The sequence below is a fragment of the Saccopteryx leptura genome, chromosome 1 (genome assembly GCF_036850995.1).
Source record: "Saccopteryx leptura isolate mSacLep1 chromosome 1, mSacLep1_pri_phased_curated, whole genome shotgun sequence".
Taxonomy (NCBI): domain Eukaryota; kingdom Metazoa; phylum Chordata; class Mammalia; order Chiroptera; family Emballonuridae; genus Saccopteryx; species Saccopteryx leptura.
Window position 1 is genome coordinate 9,753,013 of NC_089503.1, and position 26,317 is coordinate 9,779,329.

Sequence of the window (26,317 nt, forward strand, 5' to 3'; positions counted from 1 at the left end):
TTTTTAACTATTTAGTTTTGCTATTTGTTGCATAACCCTTTATTTTGCCCAGTGGTTTATGATACAAAGTGACATATTAAATGTTACATCATCTATAGTCTGTTTCTGGATTTCCTCTGGTGTTTAAATATATCTGCTTTTACTATTTTGATACTGCAGCTATAACAAAATCTAGCATACACTGCTCTAAACACTAGCCACCCCCACCACTCTATGATCCTCTCTTTTGAATCACCTTGTTTATTATTAATATCTAGATAAATTTGTAACTCTTTGTCAAATTCTTCCAAAAGTATGTGGTTTTTTCATTGCAATTAATGACTTTGTCAATTATTCTACCAATTGGAGCAGAATTAATTTTTTTTTTTTAGAAGTCAACTTTTTTCAATTTAATTGTGTTTAAATAGATTCTAGGGTCACCCCGAATGCATCCCCCTCCCCCCTATTCCCTTCAACATCTCCCTTGCCCCTCTCCCTACAGCGCCCTCCCCCCTTCCCTTCAGCTTTATCCCATCCTATCATCCCTTTCCCTCTGTCCTCTTTTCCTCTGCTCCCTTCGATCCCTCCTCTGTTTCAATTTCGTTCCTCAGTTCACATTGTTCATTGGATTCCTCAAATGAGTGAGGTCATATGATATTTTTCTTTCTCTGCCTGGCTTATTTCACTCAACATAATAGTTTCCAGGTCCCTCCATATTGTTGCAAAAGGTAATATTTCCTTCTTTTTCATAGCCCCATAGTATTCCCTTGTATATATGTATCACTGTTTTTTAATCCACTCGTCCACTGACAGACACTTGGGCTGTTTCCAGATCTTCGCTATTGTGAACAATGCTGCCATAAACATGGGGGTGTGTTTCTTTTTTTCAGTCGGTGATATGGTGTCCTTGGGATATATTCCTATAAGTGGGATGGCTGGGTCAAAGGGCAGTTCCATTTCTAATTTTTTGAAGAATCTCCATACTGTTTTCCACAGTGGCTACACCAGTCTGCATTCCCACCAGCAGTGCAGGAGGGTTCCCCTTTCTCCACATCCTCGCCAGTACCTATCGTGTTGTTTTGTTGATGAACGCCATTCTGACTGATGTGAGATGGTATATCATTGTGGTTTTAATTTGCATTTCTCTACTGATTGAATTAATGTTTTAAATGCTACTTATTCTATCTTTCCTGAAACATCAAGATCCTAGGGACCAACATTTATATACATATTTTATTATGGTTTATTTAAAAGTATGATGACTTTCCCCAAATGTCTTATGATTAATCGTAGGTATTTTATACATAATTATTCAGTACTGCAATTGTAAAAGGGATCCATTCTTTTTTTTCTTATAGCTTTTAATTTATTCATCTCCCAAAGTTTGCCAGTATTGAGGAACGACCTCATCTTCTCCCAACTTGCTTCCAGTTTCTGGAATTCCTTAAAACCGTGTCACTTTCATGAAGGTGTCTTCCTGTTTTGCTTTTCTTGAGCCTTTTCTCCTGGAACAAATACAATGAAAACAAGAAACACAAACAAAAATTAAAGACATGGGGGGAAAAAGACATGTTTTGTATTCTTTAGAGCAAGATCATTCTTGACCCACCAGTTTTGATGAAAAACTGACCCCTACCCTGAGAATTTGAGTACATTTTATGAAGAAAGAGGTCAAGTTTCCAGGGCAGGATCTGGGAAGGCAGCTTTAATAGTTTCAACTCTTACCTTTGGACACTGTGGCATTGGCCAAAAGGATTTGGAAAAGGCAAGGAATGTACACTAAATTTTACAAAAAATCCTTTCCAATTCTTGTCGGAAATACCAATATTCACCACTGTTTTTCCTTTTCTCTCAGCACTTCCACTCCCAGTAATAGCTACATGGTCTGAATGTCAAAGGTCGCACCCCTTGCCCTGAGACATACTCTCACTTGTGGAAGGGGTGCTGGTCCTCTCCCTGACCTCCCTTCCGCGACCAGGGTATCCACAGACCTCCAGGAACCAGCAGCCCCAGAGAGCTTCCTGCACGCACTGGGCCAACAGCTGTCAGAGTCTGAGGATGAGGAGCTGGTGTTTGGATCAGGGCATGTTTGTGAGACACCTTCCAGGGGTGTAGGCTGGGCGGAGCTGGTCTGTGTGACCTAGAAGTCTTGAGAGAGTCTGAGGTCACTGTAGGGAGGGCTGGACCCAAACCAAGGGCACTGACCACATGCAAACTGTCTAGGTCTAAACCTGCCTACAGGACAGTGGTCTCCTTTGTGTTTCGTCTTCCTCATCGCAGACTATAGCACACAGTGCCCCTAAAGGACAGCCAGGGGGGTTACTCACTCCTTTTCCACATCCTGGATGGAGTCAAGCAGAGGCTGGTTCTTGGTTTCAGGCAGGAGGAAGACAGCGAGGCCAGGGAGGAAGGAGGAGATTGCGTAGATGACCCAGGGCAGGTGGGGAGAGTACACCGCTAGGATCATCAGGAGGGGCGCCAGGGCTGCCCCGACATTACCGACTATTCCAATGATCCCTGAAGCTGTTACCCTTGGAGTGCAAACAACACAAAAGTCATCTGGCAAAAACCCACACGTGTAATTTGTCATAATTATTTTGCTCTGATTATGTGAGACAGCACAGCCATGTTTAGATACATGAAGGTCAACAATATACTGTTACATTTCAAATATGCTCTGATTTGCTTGCATTGTTTTTCTGGTACACAGTGCATTCAAACACTTTAATTATTTAAAAAATACTCTCGTCCCTGGCGGTGGCTCAGCGGTAGAGCGTCGGCCTGGCGTGCGGGGGATCCGGGTTCGATTCCCAGCCAGGGCACACAGGAGAAGCGCCCATTTGCTTCTCCACCCACCCCCCCTCCTTCCTCTCTGTCTCTCTCTTCCCCTCCCGCACCCAAGGCTCCATTGGAGCAAAGATGGCCCGGGCGCTGGGGATGGCTCCTTGGCCTCTGCCCCAGGCGCTCGAGTGGCTCTGGTCGCAGCAGAGCAGCGCCAGCATCCCCCCTGGGGGGTAGAGCCTCGCCCCTGGTGGGCGTGCCGGGTGGATCCCGGTCGGGCGCATGCGGGAGTCTGTCTGACTGTCTCTCCCCGTTTCCGGCTTCAGAAAAATACAGAAGAAAAAAAAAATACTCTCACTCATAGCTTCTACCCTTTCATGTTTCAGAAGAACACATGAGATGAGACATTAAAGGACTCAACCCATGGCTGGCGAAAGTCAGCTTTAAATAAATTTGGCCGTACACTGTCATTGTTATCATTGCTTGTTTAGATAACTAAACAGTCTCCGCTGACTTATGGCTGTGAAGGGTAATTACCAGGGAAAGGTCTGTGTCGAGCCTGGCGGAGCTCACGCGAGATCGCGTACCTGAGGATGGTGGGGATCAGTTCGTTTGCGTGGGCGAGAGAGCACATGAGAGCCGCGGAGGTCAGTCCTACTCCCAGCGTTGACAAGGCCACTCGCAGGGTCTGCATTTCTGGAGAGGAAGACAGCGGAGACAGGAAATCTGAGCTGGTGGAATCACTATCCCCCAAATCATTAGTGAGAAAAGATGCCGTGGAAGATGTTTGCACGCATTGGATGTGTCGTAGAAGAAGCATGGAGGCGGCAGACACTGGAGGCGGAGCCTGTGCTGTGACTAAAGCCTGAGAAATATGACTCATCGATGCTAACCGCTTCAGTGGAGACTAAACAACTGAGCTACTGTGTCTCCTCTCCCTACGTATCAGAAATTTGCCCAAGATGAACAGGACAACAGGAGACCAGCAAGAGTTTGCTTTAATTTATTCTGTCCAGAGTCTCCTCAGCCTTCCGTGTGTCATGTACGACTGTCATTTGTCGTATTACTGAGGGATGCAAATCATCAATGTCCCTGAAGAGTTTAAAACCGATATTGGCCACCCCGGATGGGCAGAGCATCGCCCCCTGGTGGGCAGAGCGTCGCCCGTTGGTGGGCGTGCCAGGTGGATCCCGGTCGGGCCCATGCGGGAGTCTGTCTGACTGTCTCTCCCCGTTTCCAGCTTCAGAAAAATACAAAAATAAATAAATAAATAAAACCGATATTGGCGTGGAACGCCAGTAGTACTGGGATAGAGATTAATCAAAGAATGGGACTCATGTTGATGGATAAGCTGGAGAGTAGATTGATCTAGAATAATATTTGAAAATGCAAGAATAAGGAACTGTATTAGGGAAAAGAAATGTTAGACTTTTCTACCCAATTAAAAAAAATAATCATGTGAAAGCATCACAACACTAGAGTGGGCTCTGTTGTAAGGCAGCAAACTTGCGTCATTGTTGACATTCAACACGAGAGCCTGCCAATCTCGGACCCTGTAAAATATAAATTCATCGCTACAGAGGAGTTAGCGAGGCATGGTGGCCAGATGGGTCCCTCTCTCCATTACATCTGGTTATTCGATTTAGTAAAATTGAGTCTCAGAGAGACTTGAACTACTTAACACCTTGTTCCTGTTGTACACTTCTCTGCTGGAAGAAAAGAGACCTTTCTGTCCTAGAAGTCAAGAAGACCTCCAGGATTGCAGTTGTGGTGACAAGACACACAAGTAAGTACACAGAGATCAGGGAGTGAATTGGAATGGAAGCTGCAGTAATGAGAAGGAGCACAGTCAGAGGAAGGGAGAGAACTGTGCCATCACGTGAGACACAACTATATATAAAGGACACAATACTGTCATTTACAATTGCAAGTGTGACTGGCTAAAGGGCAAGTGATCATTTGCTCTCTTAGAGAAATGGCCAGGAATAAATTACACCACAGGGGTCGGGAACCTTTTTGGCTGAGAGAGCCATGAACGCCACATATTTTAAAATGTAATTCCGTGAGAGCCATACAATATGTTTAACACTAAATACAAGAAAATGTGTGCATTTTATGTAAGACCAACACTTTTAAAGTAAATAAGTCTCTGAATTCTTTTTAATAACGCTGTTATGCTGTTGCTAACCAATGATGAATAAAGTACTTCTTACCATTAATGTGACTTCTGGTGCTGCATGGTTTTGCTGATGGTTTTGTAATCTGGTTGATACATGGTGAGGTTAAGCTTCAAGCAGGCATTGAGACTTCCATCCGTTAAACATGATTGTAGGTTGGTCTTAACATTCTTTAGATGTGAGAAAGACTGCTCACATGCATACGTAGAGCCAAACATTGTCAGTACAGCAATACTCACATGCTGCAGTGTGTGGTATGTGACAGGAAGCATGTTCCAAGTTTTGACAATCAGCTGGTCTGCGGGTTGAAGTTTTTTCATTTCTCCCTACTTGTGTTTGCTCACCAATTCTGCTTGCTGTCGTGTAAGTCTTTCCAAATCTTTATTCAGTGACTTGAACTTATTCACCCAAATGTCTGAGGCCTTCAGGTCAGCAGCTTGTAGCTCAAAATCTCTGACGGAGACACCGGGGATGTAACTCAGGTCAGCGCCATCCACTGCACACTCATGTGGATGGGTGATGAACTTAAAAAGACGAGTGTGCTCACGAAATTCTCCAAAGCACGCTTTGAATGACTGCAGGAGATTAGATGTGAAGCCCGCTAGCTGCTGGAGATCAAGATGTTGAGCAGGGTCACTTGCTGTGCATGCATCTTTAAACCCTCCCAGTTTTTCAAAGTGTAGTAAATGACCTGTTTCAATGTTGGCGATGAAGAGTTCCAGCTTGTTTTCAAATGCAAACACTGCTTGTTGGAGGGATAAGACTGTATTTCCAACGCCTTGCATTTTCACATTGAGCTGGTTCAGATGTTCAGTCATGTCCACGAGATAGTAGAACTTCAGGAGCCACTCAGTGTTAGCTAACTCAGGATGCTTGATGTTTTTCATTTCAGGAAAAGTCCAGATTTCACTCAGACAAGCCGCAAAGTGGCTGAGCTCCTTCCCTCTTGACAACCGAAGCACATTGCTGTGCAGAAGCAGACCAGGATAATTATTCCCAACTTCATTCAGCAGTGTTTTAAACTGGTGATCATTTAAAGCTCAGGCAACAATAAAGTTGACCACCCAAATGACCAGCAACATCACCTCACCAAGCTGCTCATCACACATCTGAGCACAAAGCACCTCCTGATGTAGGATGCAGTGAAAACTTAGGATGGGTCTCTTTTCATGTTCATGAAGAAGCGCTACAAATTCTCTGTTTTTCCCCACCATGCACAGAGCACCATCAGTACACACTGAAATAAGTTTATCCATTGGTAGATTTTTTTCTTTAGCAAACTCAGTGAAAGACTTGAATAAACCCTCCCCTCTTATTGTCTCTTTCATAGACAAAACAGCAAGACTTTCCTCACATAGTGTGTCACCAACAGCATACCTTGCAATCATGCTGAACTGGGATAAATGGCTTACGTCTGTTGACTCATCAAGGCGAGAGAAAAGAATGGTGCTGCATTTACGTCCTTCACTTGTGTTGCCTCAATTTGACTTGCCATCGTGATAATATGATCATGAAGAGTTCTTGCCGACAGAGGCATGTCTTTTATTCATTTGATTATCTTGTCTTTATCCGAAAAGTCGTCAAAAAATTCATTGGCAACATCAAGCATGAATGTTTTGGCATACTCCCCATCTTTGAATGGCTTTCCGTTTCTCACAATTGCTAAAGCACCAGCAAAGCTAGCCAAATTCCAGTCCTTGTTGGGTCCAAACACGGAGTTGCTGCTGACTAGCTCGCACTCTGCACAGTAGCTCTTGACATGCTTTCTTCCTGCTGTCCCCCGCTGGATATTTCGATGTAAATGTAGTATGGCGTGTGTCGAAGTGCCGCTTTATATTTGACCGTTTCATCAATGCAATTTTATCATTGCATATTAGACACACTGCAGAACCTGCTCTCTCCACAAAGGCAAATTCCTGTCCATTCCTGCTGAAAAGTACGATACTCCTCATCTTTTTTTCTTTTAGCCATCTTCTTCTTCAAAAAGGTTTCTGCAATTACCTAGCTGGCTACTTGATTAAAAGGAGAGAAGTTTACTTCCTGACCTCACAACGACCTGTTTACCTTACGCATTATCCAATAAAAGTTTGGTGTTCTCCCGGAGGACAGCTGTGATTGGCTCCAGCCACCCACAACCATGAACGTGAGCAGCAGGAAATGAATGGATTGTAATACATGAGAATATTTTATAGCTTTAACATTTTTTTTATTAAAGATTTATCTGCGAGCCAGATGCGGCCATCAAAAGAGCCACATCTGGCTCATGAGCCATAGGTTCCCGACCCCTGACTTAGCAGGTACTTTGAGATATGGTAAACACAACCTTCTATGTGAACTGATTTTTACTGACCTGTGACTCTTCCCTCACCGCTAAATGGCAGTCTGTCCTAAATCCTCAGCTTGGTTTTAGGAAATCATTAGAACCATATTCTCCCTTTCCATCTGACCTTGGGTAGGTGTGAGTACATTCCCTAAGGAAAAGGGGAAGACATTTCCCGTGTGTGTGTGTGTGTGTGTGTGTGTGTGTGTGTGTGTGTGACAGAAACAGAAAGAGAGACGGAGAGAGGGACAGATAGGAAGCGAGAGAAATGAGAAGCATCAGTTCTTCGTTGTGGCATCTTAGTTGTTCATTGATTGCTTTCTCATGTCCCTTGACCAGGGGCTACAGTAGAGTGAGTGACCCCTTGCTCAAGCCAGCAACCTCAGGCTCAAGTCAGTGACCATGGGGTCATGTCTATGATCCCAAGCTCAAGCCAGTAACTTCACACTCAAGCCAGCGACCTCAGGGTTTTGAACCTGGGTCCTCTGCATCCCAATTCGATGCTCTTTCCACTGTGCACCGCCTGCTCAGGCTTTCTTTCCTTTTCTAAAAGAATTTATTGATTGACTTTAGAGAGGCAGAGAAAGGAAGGGAGAGAGAGAGAGAGAGAGAGAGAGAAGCATTCATTTGTTGTTCCAGTTAGCTGTGCGTTCATTAGTCGCTTCCCGTGTGTGCCATGACTGGGGATTGAACCCACAACCTTGGTGTTTTGGGGCTAAGCTAACTGACCAGGGCTTGATATGGCCTTTCTTCAACCAGTTCTCCATTCTCACCTTGAGGCACCATTGTGATGGCCAGAATGGAGCTCCCCAGCAGGAACAGGAAAAGCACCTGGCTTGCTCGCCGGCCCAGGTGATTCAGAGCCAACAGTGCAACATAATTGGCTGGGAGGGCGACTGCACCGAAGAGAACCTGGAACAGGAAAACATTGGTCCCCAAGTGCTGCAGGTGGAGGGTCATGCCATAAAAGGGGATGAAGTTTGCAAATCTGTGGTGAACAAAAGAAGAATGATAAAGGCGTAAGGTTTAGAGCCGATGTCACGCCAAAGATGGTAATAAATATTGTCAGCCAAGCAGCCAGTGGGTGGGGTAGCAAATAAAGGGATGGTCAGTTTTGTAGAATACGTCTCTGCATGGTAATGATTTTAAAACTGTCATAAAATATTATATGATGATGGAAGTCATAATTGTTAATAAGTTTTTCTGGAGGTGGAGAATGTTGCTCTTGAGGACACACAATGGGGCCTTCTAGGGTTTTAGAGCTTTTTCTATAACCCAATCTGGGTGATGGTTCCATATTTACTTGTGTAAATATTCATAGAGCTATACTGTTTGTGCACTTTACTGTTTTTAGTTTTACCTCAAGTGAAATAGAAACAAATGAGAAGAAACATAAAGTCGAAATCGGTACCATGATTGGGGCTCTCAGCCTCAGTTTCCACGAGGAGCCTGGTCAGGCGACATGATAACACTCGTCATCATGCAGTGAGTTCCATGTCAGTCTTTGCACGACCCTTCGACTATCTCTAAACATAGCAATTATCTTTACGGCTTCCTCATGTTTCATCTCCACTCTGTGCCTAGAGCACGTTATATCCTTTGCAGTAAACAGAATCACATCTCCACCATTTCACCCTTCCTCCTGCATGCTGTGAAGCCTACCTCACAAAGGACAGGAGAAAGATCCTTTTTCGCATGTTGGGCGTGCGGAACAGGTCAGACACAGGAGGTTTGGTCTGTGCTGCCTCCAGCTCCTCCTGCATGGCAGATCTCAAAACCTTCAACAACAACAACAACAAACTTCAGTTGTCACAACATGGTATGCATCGTAAGGTCCCCAACAGAGGAGGACAAGATAGGTCACTTCCCTGTCTGTCTACTGGACAATACAGCCATGGAAGGTGCGTTGACAGATGTAAAAGTGGCAAGAAAGGTGAATTAGGGAGTCAAAGAAGCGTCAAGGAAATTCTGTAGCAACAAACACATATTAAGCATGAAATTCTTTTTAGACAATTAATTTTAACAGGGTGACATTGATCAATTAGAGTACATAGATTCAGAGAGAACATCTCCAGATCATTTTGACATTTGATTATGTTGTATACCCATCACCCAAAGTCAAACTGCCCTCCGTCATTAAGCATGGAATTTGAGAAGGCTGCCCAACATCAGAAAGGGTGTGTATGTTATATGTTCAGATCAGGAAGATCAAATGCAGTTACTTGGATTGCCGTCCAAAGCTCCATTTAGGTCAGATGGGCAGGAAAGACCTGGGAACCAAGCTTGGATCTCCTACCTGCACCAGGTCCACTGCCCACAGACCCAGGAAGCAGGCCCACTGATGAACCCTAGCAACTGGCCTTCCTGGAATTTCCAGCTTGGGTGACTGGTGGAGGGCTTTCCCTGCCAGAGCCAGACTGTAAGGACCAGAAGAGGTGACTACTTCTTCAAATGCAGACACCAGTACAAGCCTACAGGATCACAAAGAATCAAAGAACATGATAAACCACCAAGAGAACAAAATAAAGCACTAATAACCAGTCTTTAAGAAAAAGTGGGAACCTAAAACCTGCCTACAAATATTTCAGAACAATCTCAAAGAAGCTCACTGAGCTACAAAAGAACACAGAAAGACAACCAGATTAAGTTAGGAAAACAGTAAAAAATATAAGGAGTTCATCAAACAAATGGAAACCATGAAAGAGGAAAACAGAAATTCTGGAGCGGAAGCATACAATGAATGAACTGAAAAACTTTAATAAAGAATTTCATTGAAAAAAAAAAAAGAGTTTCATTGGAAGACTTGATCAAGCAAAAGAAAAGGACATAGGAATTCAAAGACAGGTCATTTGAAATTGCACAGTCAGGAACAAATGGGAAAAAGAATGAAAAAGAGTGAAGAAATCTTAAGGAAATTAGGAACCATAAAAAATTATTATACACATTATCGGAGCCCCATAAGGAAAAAAGAGAAAAAAGGCCAGAAAGCTCATTTAAGTAAAAAATGGGTAAAAGCTCTCCAAATCTTGGAAAGTAATGGACATTCAGATTCATGAAATTAAAAAGATTCCAAACGGGCTGACCCTAATGAGGTCTACAATAAGATATAATATAATTAAATTATCCAAAGTCAAAGGTAAAAAGATAATTTTGAAAGCAGCAAAGAAAAGTGACTCATCAAATTCAAGGAAACTCCCATAAGACCAGTGGATTTCTCAGCAGAAGTCTCGCAGGAAAGAAGAGAGTGGAATGATATATTCAGAGTACTGAAAGAAAACCTGCCAATCAAAAGAAATATATTCATCAAAAACACCCTTTAAAAATTAAGAAGATAAAGACTTTCCCAGACAAAACATGGGCTTTGCCACTACACCTGCCTTTCAGGAAGCGATGAAGGCAATCACAAAGGAAGACAGCAATAGAAGAGAAAAAAATACAAAATAGAAAACAATAATTTGTCAATAGTAAGTACTTATCTTTCAATAATTAACTGTAAATGGATTAAACTCATCCATCAAAAGTCATAGAGTGGTTGAATGAATAAAAAGAACAAGATCCAACTATATGCTACCTACAAGAGATTCACTTTAGATTTAAGGACACAGTAGACTTTAAGTGAAGGAATGGAAAAAGACATTCCATGCAAATGCTAACATACCTTAAATTCTATATGTGAAAAGCCCACAGCTAACATCATCCTTAATGGAAAGGTGACCAATCGTCCTCCTTTAGGGAGGACAGTCCTTCTTTTGTAAGTTCCGTCCTCCCTCAAAAAGTGTCCTCCTACATGTCCTCGTTTTTGATATTAGAAGACTAATCTGTAAATGCCCATATTCAATGGATGCAGAGTCAATCCATTGCGTTTGATGTGATGTATTTGTATCTAAATGAGTACTTTTTTCTTGCAATTATTATTAAAAATTAATAGGCATGTAAGCTTAATTAAAATATAAAATATTACAAATGTTTTATTATGCACTTATCATATTATAGTGTATTATTGTTGCAATGAATAAACTGTTTCTTTTATTTACGATATTGTTTTCTTCAACTTATTTTTGTCCTCATTTTCATTGTAAAAAAGTTAGCATCTTATTAATGGTGAAAAACTAAAAGCTGGAACTAGATAAGGATGCCACTTCAGTTCAACATAAGGCTGGAAGTCCTAGCTAGAGCAATTAGGTAAGAAAAAGAAATAAAGGCATCCAAATCAGGAAGAAGTAAAATTATGACTGTTGGCGGACAATATGATCTTCTATGTAGAAAACTTTAAAGATACCTCCAAAAATTGTTGTAACTACTAAATGAATCTAACAAAGTTGCAGGATACAAAATCAACATATAAAAATCTGGTGTTGGCCCTGGCTAGTTGGCTCAGTGGTAGAGTGTCAGCCCAGAGTGTGGATGTCCTAGGTCAGTAGTCGGCAAACCACAGCTCGCAAGCCACATGCAACCTAATAGCATGCGACGTTTTTAGCAAAGGTCAGTTTAGGAGTACCCTAATTAAGTTAATAACAATGTACCTACCTATATAGTTTAAGTTTAAAAAATTTGGCTCCCAAAAGAAATTTCAATTGTTGTACTGTTGATATTTGGCTCTGTTGACTAATGAGTTTGCCAATCTCTGTCCTAGGTTCAATTCCCAGTCAGGGCATATAGAGGTGTTCATCTGCTGCTCCATCCCCCCCCCTCTTCCTCTCTATCTCCCGCAGCCATGGCTCGGCCAGTTCAAGCACATTGGGCCCAGCTGCTGAAAATGGCTCTGTGGAGCCTCTGCCTCAAGCACTAAAATAGCATGGCCCCAAATGGGCAGAGCATCGGCCCCAGACAAGTGTTGTTGGGTGGATCCCAGTTAAAGCGCATGCAGGAGTCTGTCTCTCTATCTCCCTTCCTCCCACTTGGAAAAATGGGGGGGGGATCTGTTTCATTTTTATATAAGGTCTACCGGAAAGTTCTGTCCGTTTTTGGAATAAAACAAAATACAAACTTTTCTTACCATCAATAAATTTTATTAAATAATATAATTGCCATTATTATTAATGATTTCTTGCCAGCATGAGGGTATTTGTATATCCCAGTTTTGATGCGAAAAATTGAACCAGTGCTTGTTTGACATCTTCATTTTTGAATTTTTTGCCCTTCAAAAAATTTTGTAAGGACAAAAACAAGTGATAGTCAGAGGGTGCTAAGTCCGGGGAATATGGTGGATGCGACAGACATGCTTCTGTAGCATTTCTTCCTTGTTGAAATTCATAAAAATTACAGTGGCGTAAATGAACTTTATCAGTAGCCATGGGTACACTATGGCTTCACACATAAGACTAACGTGAATCAACTTTGTTTTAGTTAATTTGCTATGTCAGTATATATACATTAAGTGATAAAAATAGAGAGGCAGACATGCGCCAAATAAACGTGCTTACGTGTTGAAACTTGTGATAGAAACAGACAGAACTTTCTGGTAGACCTTATATATTGCAACAAAGTATCTGAAAATGAAGTTAATAAAATAATATCATTTATAATAACATCAAAAATAATAATTTACCCAAAAATAAATTTAACCAAGAAGGTGAAAAACTTGTATACTATAAACTATGAACACTGAAGAAATTAAAGCAAACACAAAAAAAATGGGAAGACATCCCATGTTCATGAATTCAAGGCCAATATTATTAAAGTGTTCATACATTCCAAAACAATCTACAGATTCAATACAATCCTTATTAAAATCCCAGTGGCATTCTATACAGATATAGAAGAAGAAGAAGAAACAATCCTAAAGTTCATATGGAAACACAGAAGACCTCTAACAGTCAAAACATTTTTTGAGCATAAAAATGTTGGAGGTATCATATGTTCTGATTTCAAATATATTACAAAGCTACAGTACAGTACTGGCATAAAAACAAACATATAGTGCCCAGCAATAAACCCATGTATATCCAGTCAATTTATCTATGACGTTGGTGCCAAGAATTTACAAGGAGACAGAACAGTGTCATCAATAAATGGTGTTGGGAAAACAGGGTATTCACAGGCAAAGAAATGAAATTGGGAACTTAACTTACCCTGTACACAAAAATCAATTCAAAATGGGTTAAAGACTAAAATGTAGGACCTGAGACTTTAAAATTCCTAAGGAAAACTTCGTGATATTGGTCTTGGCAATAATTTCTTGGATGACACCAAAAGCACAGGCAACAAGGAAAAATAGACAAGCGAGAAATGTCAAACTTCTGCACAATCAGGAAACAACAAAATGAAGAAGTAGCTACAAAATGGGATAAATCAAAACCACAATGAGTTATCAAGTCACACCTGTTAAGATGGCTGTTATTTTTTTAAAAAAGGTAAATGTTGCTGAGAATGTGAAGGAAAGGCTACTCTGTATACTGTTGGTGGGAATGTGAAATGGTATAGCCACTATGGAGACAGTATGGAGGTTCCTCAAAAAATCAAAATTAGAACTATCATATGGTTGCATAATTTCTCTTCTGGGTATATTCTGTATTATAAACAGGATCTTGAAGGAATATTTGTACACACTCATTAATTTTAGAACTATTCACAAAAGCCAAACCATGGAAACAACCTAAATGGCCATCAATGGGTATAGAAATGTGGTATATTGTGCAATAGGATATTATTCATTCACAAAAAAAGGAAATCCTGCCATTTGCTACAACATAGATAAATGTTGAAGACATTTTGCTAAGTGAAATCTATAGTTTTTTTTTAATGAGAGGCAGGGAGGCAGACAGACAGACTCCTGCATGTGTCCAAACTAGGATCCACCTGGCAAGCCCCCTCCGGGGGGATGCTCTGCCCATCTGGGACCACTGTTCTGTTACTCAGGCAACCAAGCTATTTTAGTGCCTGAGGCAAGGCCATGGTGCCATCCTCAGCACCTGGGGCCAACTTGCTCGAACCATTAGAGCCATGGCTGTGGGAGGAGAAGACAGAGAAAGAGAGAGAGAGAAGGGGGAGTGGGGTGGAGAAACAAATGGTCGTTTTTCCTGTGTGCCCTGACTGGGAATGGAACCCAGAACTTCCCCACACTGAGCCAATGCTCTACAACTGAGCAGACTGGCCAGGGTGAAATCTGTACAGTCTTTACGATTATAAATACTAAGTGATATCTGCCTCTGTTGAGTAAAAGATCTGTGTCCAAGTCTTTCAGCAACAGCATGGTCTCTCTCAATGTTAAGTCAAACAATGTTGAGAACCAGGTAAGTTAGGTAAGATGACCAGTATTCCCACCCTTCATTCATTTTACGGACACCATCTGGTGTATATGTCAGGTCACTTCTTCCCCGAATCCCGTAACCAACTCCCTTTCCTGTTCACCTCCATGGTTAGGGCGTCTCCAACATTCTTCCTTCCATTCATGTGTGCAGCTTTCCTAAGTTCCTTTAAGCCCTCCTCGGGTTTGTTGGCGATAATCAGCCACCGAGCAGACTCTGCCAGCCACCTGAGCGAAGAAGAAGACAGAGGTGCCACCAAGTCTCATTTGCCCATTTTTCACATATCCTTTGTCCTGAAATGCCTTGCCCCTCCCCTCTAATCCCTACCTCCTGTTTTGTCATTCCAGGAAATAGGCACTTATGTTCCCCTGCACCACAACTAGGAAACTGAGAGGCTGACCTCTCCATGAAAGCACCTCACAGCTGGGAATGTAGAGTAGGGGTCCTATTGACCCCCCTTGTATTCAAGGGGATATTACCAGATCTAGCAAATAAAAAGTGTGCCAAGGTAAATTTAAATTCAGTTCAACTGTAAATATGAGTAATTCTTGAGTGTAACTATGTCCCATGCAATATTTTGGACATACACTAAAAAGTGTTTGTTATTTATTTAAAATTTTACTTTAGGCCCTGGCCGGTTGGCTCAGCGGCAGAGCGTCGGCCTGGCGTGCGGGGAGCCCGGGTTCAATTCCTGGCCAGGGCACATAGGAGAGGCGCCCATTTGCTTCTCCACCCCCCCCCTCCTTCCTCTCTGTGTCTCTCTTCCCCTCCCGCAGCCAAGGCTCCATTGGAGCAAAGATGGCCCGGGCGCTGGGGATGGCTCCTTGGCCTCTGACCTAGGCCCTGGAGTGGCTCTGGTCGGGGCAGAGCATCGCCCCCTGGTGGGCAGAACGGCGCTCCTGGTGGGCGTGCCGAGTGGATCCCAGTCGGGCGCATGCGGGAGTCTGTCTGACTGTCTCTCCCCGTTTCCAGCTTCAGAAAAATGCAAAAAAATAAAAAATAAAAATAAAATAAAATAAAATTTTACTTTAATTAGACACCCTGCATTTTATTGGGGTAGTGAATAGAAATATGGACCTCTCAGATAAATAGAAATTTTACATAAACAATGAGTAATTTTTAGGTTAAATATTTGGGATGTTATACCAAAAAAAAAAAATGTTGTTTATCTGAAATTCAAAGTTAACCGAGTGTCCTTGCTATTAGCTGGCAACTCTGCCTGTTCTGCTTCTTGAATTGTACATAAGGCACAGATTAGTGAAGCACGTGCTCAAGTGTTGACTAAGGACCTAACAGAATTCTGTGTCCTTATTCCGTGGGCCTGCATCCCAGGATTCTTAAGACAAAGGAAGAAAGACAGCTTATACCTTGAGGAAAGAAACAAGACAAATAATGGTATAGAATACACCAGCTGGAGGACCTGCCAGTCTCGGATGGCAAAAGCCACTCCTCCCAGAATCATCTGTCCCACACAAGCACCGCAGATCGTCACGGTCATCCCCATGGCTTGGAATCGGGGCACTGTCCATTCTATAACTGAAAGAAAACACAAACAGGATTTTGACTTCAAACAAAGTTGGAATTTCAAAGTCAAAATTAGGGCTTGGAAGATGTCAAAGAGCCAACGTTTCTACTTACTAAGCACGGAACTGTTCGTCAGGATGGCCATGGTGGATAAGCCGGCCAGGAAGCGCAGCGAGCAGTAAACCGGAAGGGAGGGAGCGAAGGCTGCACAGGTCTCAGCCACCGCGAGCAGGAGCAAACACCACCTGAGAATCAACCTTCTCCCAAACCTGGGAAGCGGAAGCAGGTTAGATACGGGGATGATAACCACTTATTGTAAAAATGATCAAAAAGAAGGCATAGTTTGAAATTTAGGCAATGCTTTTCTTTTTAATTAAAAAAAAATTTTTTTAATTTATTGATTTGAGAGAGAGAGACAGACAGGAAGGGACAAGGAGGAGTGAGAAGCATCAGTTCATCGTTTGCTTCACTTTAGTTGTTCACTGACTGCTTCTCATAGGTGTCTTCACCTGGGGGCTCAAGCTGAGCTAGTGACCCCTTGCTCAAGGCAGTGACCTTGGGTTTCAGTACCTACAGTCAGCCACAGTTCAAAAATATTAGGTGCATAGCCACAGCAATCTTGAGGAAGCACAAAGTTGGAGGGATCAAAATACCTGACACCTAACTATACTACAAGGCTGTAGTAATCAAAACAGCTGGGAAACTGGACAGTTATGTGCAAAAAAATGAAACTAGACTACCAACTTACAGCATACACAAGAATAAACTCAAAATGGATAAAAGACTTAAATGTAAGTCATAAATCCATAAAAATCCTAGAGGAAAACATAGGCAGTAAAATCTCAGACATCTCATGTAACAATATTTTGCCAATATACCCCCTCAGGCAAGGGAAATAAAGGAAAAAATAAATGGGACTATATAAAACTAAAATGCTTTTGTACAGCAAAAGACACCATCAACAAAATGGAAAGGAAACCCACTGAATGGAAGAACATATTTGCCAATAATACATCTGATAAGAGGTTAATTTTCAAAATATATATAAAAAAAAACTTATACTACTCAACACCAGAAAGACAAACAATCCAATTAAAAACTGGGCAAAGGACCTGAATAGACACTTCTCCAAAGGGGCAGACAGATAGCCAGTAGACATATAAAAAAAGATGCTCAATGTCACTAATCATCAGAGAGATGCAAATTATATGTTTTACATTTTTGTTTTTGAAAAGCCATCTACCCAAAGTCAAACCATCTTCTGTCTCCATACTTTTGGCCCCCTATGGCCAAGGTTCATAAGCTTAGTACCTGTTTTCTTCTATGTAATTTATTGTTTCAGATCTTATATTTAGGTCTTTGATCCATTTGCATTAATTTTTGTGCATAGGAACACACTGTAGTCGAGTTTCATTTTTTGCAGGTGGCTTTCCAACTTTCCCTGCACCATTTATTGAAGAGGCTTTTTTTCTCCATTGTGTGTTTTTGGATCCTTTGTCAAAAATTACACTTGGGAACAAATTTTTTTTTTCATTTTCTGTTGCATGAGGTTTTAGAACTGTTTCTATATATTTCTGCATCGCTGATTCCAAATATGAAATCCGTTTTGTACAAACATCACTTTTACATAATTGTAGTTGTTTTTAAATGTAAAAAATTATTATCTGATAAAAACACCCTCTTATTTTGTTTTAAGATTAAATTATGGCTTCTTCGAGTAGGCGTAAATGTAAGAATAGTCCTGACACCTTCTGTTATATATGTGGCTGTTACACACTTCAACGTCAAAGGCGCAATATTTCATCATTTGTGACATGTGCATATATTGCCTATTTTCAAGTTTCCCTTGGCGATCAAGACAAGAATTGGGCTCCTCATATTGTGTGTCATAATTGTGCAGAAATGCTTTGTGACTGGACAAAAGGAAAGCACAAAGGAATGCCTTTTGGTATTCCTGTGGTTTGGCGTGAACCTAAGGACCACAGCAATGACTGTTATTTCTGCCTGATTCATACAAAGAGCATCGGCAAGAAAAAACGGCATATGATCACATATCCTAATATTCCTTCAGCAATACAACCTATCCCACACTCTGAGACACTCCCGATTCCAATTTTCAATGGTTTTATTTCTTCTAAGGATGAAGAAAGTGAACATGGTGATCAAGTATATTTTGATAAGATGCATGAGGAAATGATTGTAGAATCTGAAGGGTCTTCTTTTTATGCCAAGCAGTCATTAACCCCTCAGCAGTTTAGCCAACCCGAATTGAATGACTTAGTAAGAGATTTGGGCCTATCAAAGAAAGCAGCTGAGTTATTAGCCTCCAGTCTTCAAGAAAAGAATGTACTTCACCAGTCAGCTAAAGTATCCCACTTCAGGAAGCGTGAACAAAGTTTTGTGGACTTTTTTCCCTGAAGACAAACACTTTATTTACTGGCATGATATCAGTAGTCTTCTCAGCCAGCTAGGTGTTACCACTTACAGTCCAACAGAATGGCGGCTATTTCTTGACAGCTCTAAATGGAGTCTGAAATGTGTTCTCCTACAAAATGGTAATGTTTATGCAGCGATTCCAATTGGTTATTCAACTCATCTGCGAGAATATTATAATGACATAAAAATTGTCCTCAACTTTCTGAAGTATGAGGAGCATAACTGGATCATTTGTGTGGATCTTAAAATGGTAAATTTCCTGCTAGGACAACAGAGAGGTTTCACAAAGTATCCTTGCTTTTTGTGTTTGTGGGACAGCCAAGCTCGGGAGAAACACTGGACACAGAAGAAGTGGCTGAAACGTGAAGCTCTGAAAGTAGGAATGCAAATTGTGAATGAACCTGTAGTTAATTGAGATAGGATCATTTTTTCCCCACTTCACATCAAACTTGGCTTAATGCGCAGGTTTTTCAGTTTTTTGAATAGAGAAAGTGAAAGCTTTCAACATATTATTTCTGCTCTTCCTGCCTTGTCTTTCGAGAAGATAAAAGCAGGTGTATTCGATGGACCTCAAATTCGAACCGTCATACGTGATGAAGAATTTGCCAGGAAGATGAATAAGGAGGAGAAAGCAGCATGGCAGTCTTTTGTGGCAGTTACAAAGAACTCCCTTGGCAACAAAAAAGCAGAAAACTATGAACTTCTGGTTCAAAGGATGCTGTTGGCTTTCCGCGACATTGGATGTAACATGAGCATTAAGATTCACTTCCTGAACAGTCACCTTGATTAGTTTCCCGAAAATCTTGGAGCTGTTAGTGATGAGCAGACTACTGCTGTAGCATCAAACAAGATTGTCCTCAACAAGTACACAAATGCAAGAGCTACAAATGCAAATTTTTGCCTGAATAGAATTTAAATAAGTTTTGTGCAGATTTTATGATTAAAATAAGTGTTTTAATATGTTCTATTTTGAAATTGTAGACAAATTCTGATGCAATCATCTTTTAGTGTATTAGTGTATTTACTGCATTATATAAATTATTATATTTTCACAAAGATGATGCCCAAGAAGACATTCTACTTCGTGATGTTAAACTAAATGTTGAAAATTTTACAATAAGATGAAAACCTAAAATCTTGAATTGCAAAAAAACTGTAGCTTACAGAGAAAAACTAATGTCAGATTTGAGATCAGCACACTCAAATTAGGTAAGAGCAGTGTTTTTGTGGATGCAACAAAAATTTTGTTCCCCCGTGAATTATTTGCCCCCATATACATGTGGTTTTATTTCTGGGCTCTCTATTCTGTTCCATTGCTCTGTGTGTCTGTTTTTCTTCCAATGCCATGCTGTTTTGATTATCGTGGCTCTGTAGTATAATTTGAAGTCAGGTAGTGTGATACCTCTGGCTTTGTACTTTTTTTTTTATCAGGATTGCTTTGGCTATTCAGGGTCTTTTGTGGTGCATACAAATCTGATAATTTTTTGTTCTACTTCTTTAAAAAATGACATTGGGATTTTGATGGGGATTGCATTAAATTTATATATTTCTTTGAGTAATTTCCATTTCATTGTCTTTTTCAATCTCCTTTAATAATCTTTTGTAGTGTTCAGCATATAGGTTTTTCACATGCTTTGTTTATTTCTGAGTATAGGTCTTTTACTCCCTTGGTTAAATTTATTCCTAGATATCATTTTTTGCAATTGTAAATGGAATTGTTCTCTTAGTTTCTCTTATTGTTAGTTCATTATTGGAATATAAACATGCCACTGATTTCTCGGGCACTGAGGATGGCTCCATGGCCTCCACCTCAGGAACTAAAAAAAAAATGACTTGGTTGCTGAACAAAGGAGCAACAGTCCCAGATGGGCAGAGCATTGCCCCCTAGTGGACTTGCCAGGTGGATCCCCGTTGGGGCACATGTGGAAGTCTGTCTCTGCCTCCCCTACCTCACTAAAAAAAAAAAAAAGCCACTGATTTTTTTTTTTTTTTTTTTTTTTTTTTTGACGGAGAGAGGGATAGATAGGGACAGACAGAGAGGAACGAAGAGAGATGAGAAGCATTAATCATCAGGGTTTTTTTTGTGACACCTTAGTTGTTCATAGATTGCTTTCTCATATGTGCCTTGACCGCGGGCCTTCAGCAGATCGAGTAACCCCTTGCTCGAGCCAGCGACCTTGGGTTCAAGCTGGTGAGCTTTGCTCAAACCAGATGAGCCCGCGCTCAAGCTGGCAACCTCGAGGTCAGGAAACTGGGTCCTCCGCATCCCAGTCCTATGCTCTATCCACTGCACCACCGCCTGGTCAGGCACCACTGATTTCTTAATATTAATTTTGTATCCTGTTACATTACTGCATTCATTTATCAGTTTTGGTTGTTTTCTGGTGGAGTCTATAGAGTATCATGTCACCTGCAAATAACGACAGTTTTACTTCTTCTTTTCCAATTTGGATGCCTTTTATTTCTTCTTCTTGTCTGATTGTTGTGACTAGGACTCCCAGTAATATGTTGAATAAGAGTGGTGAAACAGACATCTCTATCTTGTTCTTGATCTTAAGGGAAATGCTTTTAGTTTTTGCCCATTGAGTATGATGTTGACTGTGTTTGTCACATATGGCCCTTATTATGTTGATTTATGTTCCCTCTAATTCTACTTTGCTAGAGAATTTTTATCATAAATAGGGGCTAGATTTTATCAAATGCTTTCTCTGCATGTGTTGATATGATCATATGATTTTTATCTTCCATCCTTTATTTTGTTTACATGGTGTATCATGTCTTTGCAGATACTGTACCAACCTTGCATCCACAGAACAAATCTCGATTATGGTCTTTAATCTTTTAATGTGCTGCTGGATTTGGTTTGCTAGTATTTTGTTGAGAATTTTTGCATCTATGTTCATCTGGAATAATAGCCTATAATTTTCTTTCTTAGTGTCATTATCTGGTTTTGGAATTAGGATAATGCTGGCATCTTATAATAAGCTTAGGAGTCTTCCCTCCTCTTGAAAATTTTGGGCTAGTTTGAGAAGGATAGGTGTTTTTCCTTCTTTGAATGTTTGGTAAAATTCATTGACGAAGGCTCTGGTCTGGGACTTTTGTTTGCTGGGAATTTTTTGATTACTGCTTCAATTCCATTAGTTGTAATCGGTCTGATCAGATTATCTGATCCTTCCTAATTCAGTTTTAGAAAACTATATGTTTCTAGGAATTTGTCCATTTAGTCCAGATTGTCCAATTTGTTGGCATAAAGTTGTTCATAATATTTTCCTGCCTGACCAGGCGGTGGCGCAGTGGATAGAGTGTCGGACTGGGATGCAGAAGGACCCAGGTTCGAGACCCCGAGGTCACCAGCTTGAGCGCGGGCTCATCTGGTTTGAGAAAAAAAAAAAGCTCACCGGCTTGGACCCAAGATTGCTGGCTCCAGCAAGGGGTTGCTCGGTCTGCTGAAGGCCCACGGTCAAGGCACATATGAGGAAGCAATCAATGAACAACTAAGAAGTCGCAACGCGCAATGAAAAACTAATGATTGATGCTTCTCATCTCTCTCCATTCCTGTCTGTCTGTCCCTGTCTATCTCTCTGCCTCTGTAAATAAATAAATAAATAAATAAATAAAATATTTTCCTACGATCCTTTGTATTTCTGTGGTGTTGGTTGTTACTTCTCTTTCATTTCTGATTTTATTTATTTGGGTCCTCCTCTTTTTTTCTGGTTAAAGGTTTGTCAATCTTGTTTATCTTTTCAAAGAACCAGATCATGGTTTCATTGATCTTTTGTATTGTTTTTTAGTCTCTATTTCACTTATTTCCTTTCTTCTATTTATTTTGGGCTTTGTTTGTTGTTCTTTTTTCAAAGATTTTATATATTAACCTTTAGAGAGATGAGAGGAAGAAAGAGAAAAGAGGGAGAAGTGGGAAGCATCGACTCATAGTAGTTGCTGTTCCTTCACGTAGGTGCCTTGAACCAGGCAAGCCCAGGGTTTCGAACTGGTGACCTCAGCATTGCAGGTCGACGCTCCATCCACTGCACTACCACAAGTCAGGTGCCATGTTATTTTTTTATAGCTATGTTCATCTCTCTCTTTTTTTCTTTCTTCTTCTTAAAGGAGACCCTTTAACATTTCTTACAATACTGGTTTGGTGGTCATAACTCTTTTAGGCATTTGTTTGTTTGTTAAGCTCTTTATTTCTCCTTCAATTTTAAATAATAGCCTTGCTGGATAGAGTAGTCTTGGTTGTAGGTCCTTGCTTTTCATCGCTTTGAACATTTTGTGCCAATCCCTTCTGGCCTGAAGTGTTTCCGTTGAGAAACCGGCTGAGAGGACAGCCTTAGAGGAGCTCTGCAGGGGACTGTCTTTCCACTGCTGCTCTTAAGAGTCTCTCTTTATCCTTAACCTTCGCCATTTTAATTACACTGTGTGTTGGTGTGGGCCCCTTTGGTGACTCTGAACACTTCCGCTACATTTACTGCCATACATTCAGAGTTCATAGTTTTTGTTTGTTTGTTTGTTTGTTTTGTTTTGTTTTTATTTCTCTGAAGCTGGAAACGGGGAGGCAGACAGAATCCCGCATGTGCCGGACCGGGATCCACCCGGCATGCCCACCAGGGGGCGATGCTCTGCCCATCTTGGGGTGTTGCTCTGCCGCAGTCAGAGCCATTCTAGCGCCTGAGGCAGAGGCCACAGAGCCATCCTCAGCGCCCGGGCAAACTTTGCTCCAGTGGAGCCTTGGCTGCGGGAGGGGAAGAGAGAGACAGAGAGGAAGGAGAGGGGGAGGGGTGGAGAAGCAGATGGGCGCTTCTCCTGTGTGCCCTGGCCGGGAGTCGAACCTGGGACTCCTGCACACCAGGCCAACGTTCTACCACTGAGCCAACCGGCCAGGGCCAGAGTTCATAGTTTTTAGCTGAAACAGATGACATTTTGTTGTTATATGGTTAAGGGCCCCTTGGTTCTCCATCCCCTTCCAAGGAGACCTGCTTGGGTGGTGGCAGTGGGCTGGCTCTCTAACTCAGAAGTACTACTGTTAGGCACAGGGCACTGCAACTTCTAATGCCCCAATGGTGACAGCAGTTGTCATTAGATTAATTACCATACATGAATTGAAAAATTTATCTTTAAAAGCTGTTTTGTGGAGTTTTGGGTTTTTTTTATTTTTTCAAAAAAAAGAAGGAAATCAAAGTTACTAGAATACATCTTCTTTATCTGCCACCAAGACAAATTGCTATGTACACCAAAAATTTACTAGGACTGTCTACTCATCACACTTGGGGAACAAGGATATCACATCTGTGCTCTGGAAATGTATAAGCACTCAGCTCCCAGGGTCCAGGAGGGTCTGCATGTGGTCTGCAGCGCGTGTCACATATCTGTGTCCTCTACCTGGCCGACTCTGCTGCTGTGCTCCGTCTTTCTCCGTCCCCACAGCCAGCTCTCTCTCGCCTTCCAAACCCCTGTTGTGGCCTCTCCTCTCTACACCCCGTCCTGCACTACAACCGCGTCTCTCAGAGGCGTTGTTTCAGTGCCCTGTGCACAGTGCTCACCGCAGACACAGCGGCACTCATTGTGTCGGCTGGAATTCTCCATTTGTGCGCCTAGATCCCTGAGGGGTCCAAAAGCCCCAGGACAGTGCCGTTTGCAGTAAATGTGTACATGTTAACATATAGTAGATGTTCAGGGAAGAATGATTCATGAGTTCATGAAAACACCCCAGAGTAAAGAGACCTGTGATCCAGAGTCACTCACCTATCTGATAAATGGCCATAGATGATGCCTCCCACCAGCATTCCAGCCATGAATGAGAACTTTGCCATTGATTTCAGTGACTGAGATTCACATACCAGGTCCCACTGGAAGGGAAGGAAAGCATCACAGCAGCTTATAACCCTTCCGTGGAAATCTGATTGCAGCAGCTTAAATGACACTCTTTATAGATAGATGATAGATAGATGATTGATAAATAGATAGATAGGTGTAGATAGATAGAGATGATACAGATATAGATGATATAGATATAGATATCAGGACCCTTCTTCCTCTCCAGCTTCTATTTTTTGCATTAGCGGACCTTTATTCTTCGGGTCTCAGCTTAAACAAAACTTCCTCTAGGAAGCCTCCTCTGCACCTGCTGGCTATATTAATGCCTTGGATTATTTCAGACTTAGTGCTTCTCAGTCTTGCCTACAGAACGCAGTCATCTGAGCAGCTTTAAGATGTACTGATGCCCGAATTTGGCTGCGATTTTCTCATACGGCTGCTCTGGGGCACTGTCTGTGTTTGGAGGGTCTCACCAACTTCCAGGATGTTTTTCCTTTCCAAGCATGGTTGAGCGTGACTGACCTTGCAAAACGTTTAAAACATAGTACATAAATTAATTGCTTCATCTTTAGTCTTCCTAAAAATAAAAGCTACATAGTAGCAAGGTCATGGCTATTTTTGAGTTCATTAGACTCATGAAATCTGTAGGTGCCTGGCATTGAATAGAAGGAATGAATATTTGCTGAGGAAACAAAGAATGAGCGCCTACATGGTTGATGAAGGTTTATTACTCGTGTTATCCCTGAACTCCCAGCCCGCCTACTCATGAGAAGTAAATGGGGTCCCTTACCTTAGTCACGATGGTGGAAGAGAAGGCGCTTCGGTCATATACCCAGCCATCCTCACAGGGCTCCGTGTCTGGCTCGCTTGTGTTAGACAGGGTCCCACTCCAGGGAAGGAGCTGCCACTGGGGATGGAGGAAGCGGCGACACTTCTCTGGCCTCAGGTCTGAGTCCAGGGGGATGGAGATTCTCAGGAGGGCGTCTTGTCTGCGGATCCCAGTGCTGTTAGCAGAGACGGTGTCATTGTCAAGGATGTGGACCCAGCAGCGGTGACCAGGGACGGCGGCGGTGAAGTTCTCCAGTAGAATATGGGGGTACACCACAAGGCAGGAGACGCAGAGGAGAGCCAGCTGAAGGATCTGGAATCTGCCCAAGCTTCCCACTTCATCCAGGAGTTTATAAAAGGCCATTGAGGACGAACAGGTGAGCCCCAAGGGGAGCCAAAGTGACTGTAGAGGAGTTCAGAGAAAAAAGGTTTCCTTCCGCGAGGTCACAGGAAGTATGTGTTGATCCTGACCACACTGTCTCCTTAATGGGCCCGTCTCACCTCCGCAGCGGGGCCATGGGAACTGTTTCTCCAGGGTCGTTTGAGGATCAGGTCGGTAGCCGTTTTCTTGAAAGTTAAAGAGAAATATTTAGCTGAGATATGACCAGCAGTTGGCAATAAAAACTGTTTAAAGGTCTACTTGATGAAAATGGATTTCATCAGCAGTGTCCCAAAGCAGCACTGGACTCTGACCCCCACATCTGTAAATCAATAAAACAAACCGATACATGATTTGTAGGCCTTTCTACTGGCCATTGATGAGTCTCAAAAGAGAGATGTTTTTAATTTTTCTGTGAAAAATATTGAAAGTAAGTGCTTTGCTTGAATTTTGATTGAAAGTTAATGAAAAAAAATCCTGAGTTAAGTTCAAGCTTAGGTTAATGATTTCACATCTCTTTTTTTTTCTCAAATGTATGCATTAAATGCTGTAAATTTCCCTCAAACACTGATAACAGCATTTAATAAATTTTCATAAGTTGGTTTGATCCCAGAGTGGCCACTCAAATACTGAAGGCGCTGTTCAATCCTGGGGTCACCAGCTCAATCCCAAGGGCACTGGCTTGATCACAAGGGCACCAGCTCAACCCTCAGGTCACCGGTTCAAGCCCCGGTCAGGGCTCATATGGTGCACAATTAAGTGGAACAACAAATTGATGCTTCTCTCTCTCTCTCTCCCTTTCTTCCCCTCTCCACTTCTCTCTCTTCTTTCT

The 26,317-nt window shown here is 41.8% G+C and overlaps 1 protein-coding gene across 4 annotated transcripts; it reads right to left on the reverse strand.

Moving 5' to 3' along the window:
• Positions 1 to 528: 528 nt before the first annotated feature.
• LOC136388173 (organic anion transporter 7-like) lies at positions 529 to 25,741 on the reverse strand. Of its 4 annotated transcripts, none has more exons than XM_066360152.1 (10): positions 25,069 to 25,741; positions 24,207 to 24,310; positions 16,143 to 16,297; positions 15,872 to 16,034; positions 14,608 to 14,731; positions 8,920 to 9,035; positions 8,031 to 8,245; positions 3,348 to 3,456; positions 2,307 to 2,510; positions 529 to 1,484 (listed from the first exon to the last, which is right to left on the reverse strand). In XM_066360152.1, exons 1-10 carry the CDS (start codon positions 25,468 to 25,470, stop codon positions 1,424 to 1,426), a joined length of 1,653 nt encoding a protein of 550 aa, XP_066216249.1. In that variant the 5' UTR covers positions 25,471 to 25,741; the 3' UTR covers positions 529 to 1,423. The 4 variants fall into 4 exon arrangements, with proteins under 4 accessions (XP_066216249.1, XP_066216253.1, XP_066216245.1 ...); XM_066360156.1 differs by having other exon boundaries at positions 8,031 to 8,169; positions 8,925 to 9,035; positions 15,872 to 16,040; XM_066360148.1 differs by having other exon boundaries at positions 15,872 to 16,040.
• Positions 25,742 to 26,317: the final 576 nt, after the last annotated feature.

Excerpts from the sequence above, each read along its gene's own strand:
- LOC136388173 (XM_066360148.1), bottom strand. The coding sequence starts at position 25,470 with ATGGCCTTTTATAAACTCCTGGATGAAGTGGGAAGCTTGGGCAGATTC. Across the intron at positions 16,041-16,142 it reads GACGAACAGTTCCGTGCTTA|TTATAGAATGGACAGTGCCC; the intron begins GTAAGTAGAAAC and ends GTTTTCTTTCAG. Across the intron at positions 9,036-14,607 it reads GAGACGCCCTAACCATGGAG|GTTTTGAGATCTGCCATGCA; the intron begins GTGAACAGGAAA and ends TTGTTGTTGAAG.